The sequence below is a fragment of the Castanea sativa genome, chromosome 1, assembly GCF_040712315.1.
Source record: "Castanea sativa cultivar Marrone di Chiusa Pesio chromosome 1, ASM4071231v1".
NCBI classification, from domain to species: Eukaryota; Viridiplantae; Streptophyta; class Magnoliopsida; order Fagales; family Fagaceae; genus Castanea; species Castanea sativa.
In genome coordinates this window covers 8617100-8625107 of record NC_134013.1, presented here as the reverse complement: position 1 = coordinate 8625107, position 8008 = coordinate 8617100, and the positions used below count along the sequence as shown (strand labels likewise).

General features: G+C 33.5%; 1 protein-coding gene across 2 annotated transcripts; it reads left to right on the top strand.

Moving 5' to 3' along the window:
• Positions 1-2811: 2811 nt before the first annotated feature.
• Positions 2812-7686, top strand: LOC142617323 (uncharacterized protein At1g01500). 2 transcript variants are annotated; one of them, XM_075790128.1, is made up of 3 exons: positions 2812-3083; positions 3971-4741; positions 7129-7686. In XM_075790128.1, the coding sequence occupies exons 2-3, from the start codon at positions 4046-4048 to the stop codon at positions 7357-7359; spliced, it is 927 nt and encodes a 308-aa protein (XP_075646243.1). In that variant the 5' UTR covers positions 2812-3083; positions 3971-4045; the 3' UTR covers positions 7360-7686. The 2 variants fall into 2 exon arrangements, with proteins under 2 accessions (XP_075646243.1, XP_075646234.1); XM_075790119.1 differs by lacking the exon at positions 2812-3083 and adding an exon at positions 3107-3401.
• Positions 7687-8008: the final 322 nt, after the last annotated feature.

Below are 8008 nucleotides of genomic sequence, written 5' to 3'. Positions count from 1 at the left end.
TTTTTTCTTTCCTCTATCTTTTTCCTCATTATTTGGTGTGTGAGCTAGAGAAGCCATAGCTTCCCACTCTTAAAGTACCTACTACCTAGTCTTCCTCCAATTTATTGGGCAACTTCAAAGCAAATCATCATTTTTTTGGTGAGAAAGTTTAAGGGCATAACATATTCTCATAACATCTTGGTAACACTCTTATTTTATACTGTGGTGAGTCCTAATATAGTTTATTTTACTTTAGTTTGAATTATGATAACTTGACATGACATCTCAATGTATTATAAAAATATTGTGAGATTTTATTGGTTCTGTAAAAGCTTTTTTTTTCTTTTTAATTATTTTATTTTATGTAATTCAATAATCAATGTATGTTAACAACAATGGTCCCATACGCTAACATTCTTGATAGATACAGTTTGTTTGGATAAACTGTTTAGAGTAAATGAAAGGCATGAGAATGGCTTTTTGGAATGAGGCCCAGAGCTACTAGAGAGACTGAATTCGAATACTGTTTAAAAATAGGAAAATGGAAAAGAAGAGAGAAGAATGGTTCCCCCCCCCCCCCCCAACTCCTCTCTTTTGTAAACTCTCCAAATATGGCAACTACGCTAGTTGTTACCTATAATTGTAAATTTGTAATTACCCTAAAATAGCTTGATCTAATTTAGCTAGCAGCTCGATCCTCATGAACTAAATAGTTCAGCCATTTATAATGACAATATGACATGCATGCTCGACTATCTTGAGCATACTTCAAATGAGAAGTAACATAGTTTTTCAAGAGTGACATCCAAAATAAGGAAAACATTTAAGCCTCAATTTGGCATCGAGAATCTCAATATTAAAGGAGTGTTTGGTAAAGTAATTTGAAATCAAAATTTTTGTAGTTTGAGATGGAGTTTTTGTAGTTTTTTTAAATACGTGTGGGTGAAAAAGTGTGTGAAAAAGTGTGTAATGTTGTTTAAAATGTAAAAATGTGAGTTTGAACTTAGAGACCATCACTAAGATCATGAGATGCCATCTAATGAGCTAGAATTCTCGCCACCGTTTGAATTTCAAACCTATAACATAAATTAAGGAGAAAATCTCTCCCATGAAAGAACAAATAAAATGTGGTCATTCTCGAAGGAAATTTATGAACAACATATTATGATATATTCATAATTTTATAAAATTGTAAGGAATGTCCCCCCAAATTATACACCTTTTACTTTCTCAAAAAAAAAAAAAAAATTATATACCTTTTACATTTACCCTTCTAAACTATGAAAGTGCACACTTATCCCTTAAACTACTACTTGTGTAACACTTTGCACCCCCATCTAATAGGTAATAGTTTAGAAAAGTAAGTATGCATTCTTATAATATATGAGATAAGTATAAAAATTATATAGTTTAAGAGGGTAAAGTTTACATTCTCATAATTTATGGAATAAGTGTAAAAAAGATATAGTTTAAGAGAATAAGTATGCATTCTCATATATTATGAAATAAGTATAAAAAATGAGGATAATTTAAGGGATAAAGTGTAATTCTTCCACACAAAAAATATACAGTTGATCCTAGAATTTTACAGATTTACTCCTATAAATTTTAATTTTTTAAATCCTAGTCCAATAGGCTTATCTCCCACTTGTAATCTTTGAAAATACTTGTATGTTAGAGTATTCATAATGGAAAATGTCATCATATTCTATTTTATCATCCCAAAAAGCTACTTTATCAATTATACCATACTATTTTACAATATACCCAACATCCTAACTTTTATTTTCTTATTCTACTCATTAAAATAATATATATTACCCACTAAAATAATATAATATATTCCAATATAACTCTCTTTTTTTCTTTTCCTATCTCACTTCCACTTTATCAATTAAAATATATTATATTTTTACTAAAGTGCAACAGTGTCATCTTACATTTAAGATTACACTGTAGCACAATTGTAAAAAAAATTGAATATGGTAAAATTTTACAAATTTAGTTGTTGAGCTCTTTTTGTGCATTTATGTTAAATTTCCATTTACAATTGTTAATGAGAATGCAACTAAGACAAACAACGGCTGAGGAGGCACGTGGTTAAGGTTAGGGCCGTTATGTAGTCTCTAAGCTTTTCACATCCCTTTCAAAATCAAAAAGGGACCAGCCTCCCTAGTGAAAGCAAATTCTTGCCTCCTAGTCCTAATCCGATAAGATCGGAATAAGCGGGTCAGATTCGCCCATTTCCTTCTAAGATAATATACCCTCGTGACCAAAGGTACAATTCTATTTACAACCAAAAATTAAAAAATAAAAATAAACCAGAACCTTCCTAGTTCCTATGATATGAAAGGTAGGAAAATTATTAAATATTTTAAAAGCACACATTTATAGTATTTATTTATTTTATATAAATTGTGGGTTTTATAGTAAGTTTAATTAATAGGTTTTATAGATACGTGAAGAAATGAATATATATTTATGATATTTTAAAAATACTTAATAATTATCTTAAAAAGTAATGTTTAGACTACATAAAATTGCATAATTTTTGTCAAAACTTCTTCTACTCATAGTTTTAATACATGACAAATTATGATAAAAATTTATCATTTTACACCAACGGATCGTGATTGTGATATGAATTACAAAAATTCTCCCATCCCATCACGCAATTTCACACTTTATTTTTATTTTTATGTGTCACACTTTATATATATATATATATATATCTATCTTGGTCATAATCAGATAACTCCTACAACTAGGCCTAGCTAGTCTTAATCTAGTACAGAGCTACAACTTATATTCTGTAACTTCGTCGAAACATCTGACCCACGAAAAAATAAAAATATATAAGCGGTTGACAACTTGATTATTGAAGACCGAGAGTCGTCCTAGTATTAGTATTTTGGTATCATAGATCGGTGGCCACGAGTTTTGCGCATTTGGGAAAATCGAAAGCTATACAACAACAACCTTTGGTGGACTGAAAGCGATTTTTACCTTTTAGAAGTCGGCATAAGAAATATATGGGTGTCATCAATCATATTGTATAACTCAATTTGAGATTGTCGATCAAAGTTTTTTTCTTTTTTTTCATGGTAAGTATATTCTGATTGAGGAAAAAAAAATTACAATTAATTTGTTTGTGGTTCTGTATCATTCTAGAGAGAGAAAGAGAGAGAGAGAGAGAGATCTGGCGGGGTGTTGTGACGCGTGTGGTTTTTTCTAATAGCCGGCAGTTTTGTTGGGATATGAATCTGGCTTCTCTTTTTGTTTTTTTGAAATATATATTCATCGTTTCTCTTTATCTGTTTTTTCTTCGGAGAGTTGATAGGTTGTTCAATCTTTAGTTTATGATAATGAAGATATAGAAGTGAAATTTCTGTTGGCTTGGCTATAAATCCATGGGGTTGCTGGTGGGTACACTTTTTTTTTTTGTTTACAAATCCAAATCGTTTAATTTCTTGTTCTGTGATATATTCCTGCAATGATAAATTCTGCATTTCTTTTTTTTTCATTCTTCTTAAGATTAAATGATCCATCTTGAACTTTATTTTGAGGGTGGAATTTGAGGAAAAGCATGAAGTTTAACTCTCTGAAAGTGAAATTTGTATTTCACACATATTAGAGCATACATACACTATTTTTTTGGTTTCCTGGTCAACCAGCATCATCTTTCAGTTGTGATTTGGTCTTCATTTTTTTCCATAGATCAAGGGTTTCTGTTCCTAAAATTTTGGTTTTATTTTTTAGTCATACTTATAATAATTGGCTTGTGAACCTTTATTTAGCTTTTTTTCTGTTTATATAGATATAAGATATTGACTAACATCTGGATTCTAAGTTTTTTTTTTTTTTTTCTTATTCTTGTTTTTTTTTGTTTTCTCCCTATTTTTATGTTTCTAAACTTACCCAAAAGCTAGGATAAAAAAGCTGAATTATTGTATGTTATTATTTAAATATGTTTTTCTTTGGGTTAAAATAGGTTGTTGCTGGCAATCTGATTCCAACTCACATGTTGCCTCCAATGTCGAATTAGTGAGGATTGAGCTTCTGAATTATGGAGGATCCTTGTGAGACATTGGGCAATGGTGAAGCAGCCAATCACAGCCTTCAGATTATTAGGTACCAACCCTACACAAAACTATTATCACCATGGTTTGATTTGAGAGTCTTCTATGTGAGGATCAGCAATTTTCGTGTCGATGATTCAACTCCTGAGTTTCTTACTCTGAATCATATTCCTTCAAGCCCTGACACCCTTTTGAAAGTAAATGGTGCAAGAAGTTGCAGTTATTCTGATGGAGCCTCTTCCCTTCTTAGAAGGGATCGGGTAGATAAGAAATCGGATGAAGCCACATTTGTGAGCACAGATAGTGTAAAATTGACAAGGAGTATAAAATTCGAGGTTTTTGATAAAGATGATCTAATTCTCTCTGGGGTTTTGGAGATGTCTAATAGCAATGGTTTCACTGGGGAATCGAAAAACAGTACCAAGCGATGGAGCATGAATTGTGAATCAGTGATCAACGCAGGCACTGGATTCTTAAAGGGGAAACATCTTGATGGCCCCGAATTCCCTACACCAACAATCGAGGTTTATGTTGCAGGCTCCTTCTCTGGAACCCCGATCATCTTGACCAAGACCTTACAGCTTAGTTTTCGAAAAAAGTACAATCGGAAGGGCACTTTGGATGCAATTCCGGAGTATGATACAGCTGAATCCCAGAAAAATGTGTCTGCTGATGATCTACAGGTATTCTACTAGATAATGTTTTACATTAGAATTCAAATTTTGTGATGTTCTCTTTGTTTCTCTGGTTTTAATTTATTGGCATTAATCTAGTGCTTTAGTACAGTACAATAATTTGCATTTTTTAAGGGTACTGAACAACCCCTCCATTGGAAGAGTTCTGTGATCCAAAACAACAGTGCAGTAGAGAATCATGTTTGTTTACCTTTCTGTTATGGCTAGCTATATGCTTCCTGTGTCGAAACATGTTTCCCGTTACAAAAAGTTCCAAGTTTTGGATGTCTGGGCCGGTGAAGTGAATCTTATCCTAGAAGTGTCATTTGAGGGGGTATGGGCAGGGCACATAAGTTATAAAGGATAGGCATTCATCCTTTTTGTTTTCTGTTGCATTGTTTTCAATACCCATCTTCTGTCATAGTCTGATGTGCACGAGCCTCATCTAAATGCCACGTGGAGGATGGTCCGTATATGTGGGGCCCACTCCAATATTTTTGGGCGATTTCTTCCGGAGGCCATATTGGCAAGTGGCAACTACATTATAAGTGCTTGAGCTTAGATGGGCTCTTTATGATTTTTCTATTTAGTTCCTTAATCAGCTTCAACTGAGCCAGTAAATTTACTCCTGCTCAGATATCCTTGACTGATACAAAAATTTTGTCTGACGAGTTTTTAACATTAATGCACGTTGAATTAGTGGAGAGAGGTGATTTGTACTCGTACTTTCCAAAGAGACTACATATTAGCCAGAAAAAATCACAGGATATTTTTTTGGCTGTCACGTATATTGAATGTTTCTCAAACTTACTAAACTGATGAAGGATTAGCACAGTGTTTAATACTGAGATGGTTCTTTTCCTCCCCTGCTGTCCGTGCACACAGGATATCATTATTAAGTTAATTCTTGTCCTTAATTTCATTGTCTGTCACTATAACATGCATCCCGCTGTTGATATCGCCTTGAGAGAACTATTTTAGTAGTCACTAGACTCCTGTAATAGATGACTCTTCAAATTTTCTCCCAACATCAAAGAAATCAATGTTATAAGTTTTATGGAGTTGCTGTTATGGATTGATTACGTTCTCTCAGAATATTTAATCTCTGTGAATAAGTGGGTATGCACAATTGCACATTTGGGGATGAGGGTGCTACATTTGTATTGTGTCAAGAGCTTCAGTATCTTTGTTTTCTGAGAGTTCTGAAATTCGGTTCCACTATTTACGTGATCTTTTCTTTGCCTGTTGTTGATTGTGGCATGTGGCCTTCTAGATGAGAACACTGGTGCACTTGGAGTTAGTAAGCTGCCGAGTTTTGGCTCTTTTTGATTATTCATGTCTTGTGTTTTCTTCATTTATTATTGACATCTAGATCTATAAGTTTGCAGATGTAGCCCCTTGGTTCTTCTGCATTTTGGCATTTTGTTGTAATCATTCAATTTTTTTCTCCATAGGATGCTTTTAGCTTTGATGAAACCCTCTGCAAATTTTTCCTTTGGATCAGTCTTGAATCTTTTAGATACTTTTCTTTGGGAGCTGCAAGAAAGTGTTGTTCTATTCAGATGATTATGTGTCTGCTTTGAATATTTTTATGGAGTGCTTGTAATTAATATTGAATATTATTATGGGGTGCTTGTAATAAAAGTTGAATCTTTTTATGGAGTTATTGTAATTAATATTGAGTATTCTGTAATGGTACTCTGACATGATGATATGGATAATGCTTAGGAAAAAAAAAAACTTGTTAGGTTCAAAAGTATGGATAATCGCCACTTACTTTCTTTCATGGTTCTATGATTACTCTACCTCTACATTTTGCTTGATTATCTTTCATCATGGGACTTTAGTCCAGCCACCTAGACAAAAGGTTGTATAAAAACTATTGTCATCACTTAAATGCTTATGCTTGTGTCAATTTGATGTATATGAAATAGTTCCTGTACTTGCTATGTATGTGCACCATGTTCATCCCTTCGGCTAAGTTTCTTTAATATTGAATCATGAACTCCCTAATTTATCATGACCGGTAAAAAGTAGCTGTCAAAGTTGAATGTCCTACTTTGGTGCTGTTTTGCTGTTTATTCTTCCATCTAGTATTTGCTTATGTGGCAGTTTTTTTTTTTTTTGGGTAAGCTAACTCAAATGGATGTGAACCACCAGTTGGGCCATTTACATTGTTGGTTCATCAAACAAGTCACCATGTTTGGCTGGATTAGGTTGCCGCATACATAGAAGAGAGATTTAGTTAATCTAGAACTGTTAAAAGCAAATACTGCTACCTTTCTTAGCCTTACTTGTGAACTGATATGCTTTTTGTTGTTTTGTTAGCTGTGTACTTTATATCTTATGTATGCTTGACTATTTTAATCCCAATTATTGGGTTTTTTGAATTGTAGGTGGCAGATTACAGAGCCTACAAAACAGAAAATGAAGATGACTACAACAACATGTACTGGAGGACAGAATACATAGATGGTGAAGATGGCGAATTATCCTGGTTCAATGCTGGTGTAAGGGTTGGTGTTGGGATTGGCCTTGGCATTTGCGTTGGACTTGGTATAGGAGTTGGATTGCTAGTCCGTACTTACCAATCAACTACTCGTAACTTCAAAAGACGGCTCATTTGATCCTTTTATCGGAACTATGATACAATAGTCCCTAAATATTCAAAGGCAGCTAACCTCATCTTTTTTTCCAATGTGTATGTTTGTTTGACATGCATTTTTCCTTATGGGCTTTGAGTAAGTAGTTCTTTCAGTAGGTAATGCTCCTTTGTTCAAATTGCGTGGTTTTGACCGACAATTGCTAGTTCCTGAGATTGGGAAGGGTGACATCTATGTGGTTCATGAAGTTATACACATCGAAGCTTGTGTGACACGAATTTCCCTGTAAATAAATGTCTTTGGAAAGTGAACTACAGCTTTGATATATGGATCAACTTCTTAAAATAGAAACCTGTGTTTCGGCCTCCTTAATTTATTGTTTTGAGCAACTTACCCAAAAAAATAAATAAATATTGTTTTGCGCACAAAAAAAGTAAATATTGTTTCGGCCTCCTTAATTGCCTTTGGCAGAGTGGTTTAATGGATGAAGCCCCTTTTAGGGTTCTTTATTATAGTCACTTAGTTCACTACTATGCAAACATATGCAACATAAGACTTGAATGGCTTACAAATTTGCATCAGCATGCTAAAGTAACAACTAATAGAAGTCATTTTAGGTAAACCACCCGTAAGAGGATGAAAATGTAGATGAGCATTTGGTAAGGTTTGTCAG

Bases quoted from the DNA above. Each gene is read 5' to 3' on its own strand.
- LOC142617323 (XM_075790128.1), top strand. From the start codon at position 4,046: ATGGAGGATCCTTGTGAGACATTGGGCAATGGTGAAGCAGCCAATCAC. The intron at 4,742-7,128 runs GTATTCTACTAG...TTTGAATTGTAG, and splicing joins TGTCTGCTGATGATCTACAG to GTGGCAGATTACAGAGCCTA.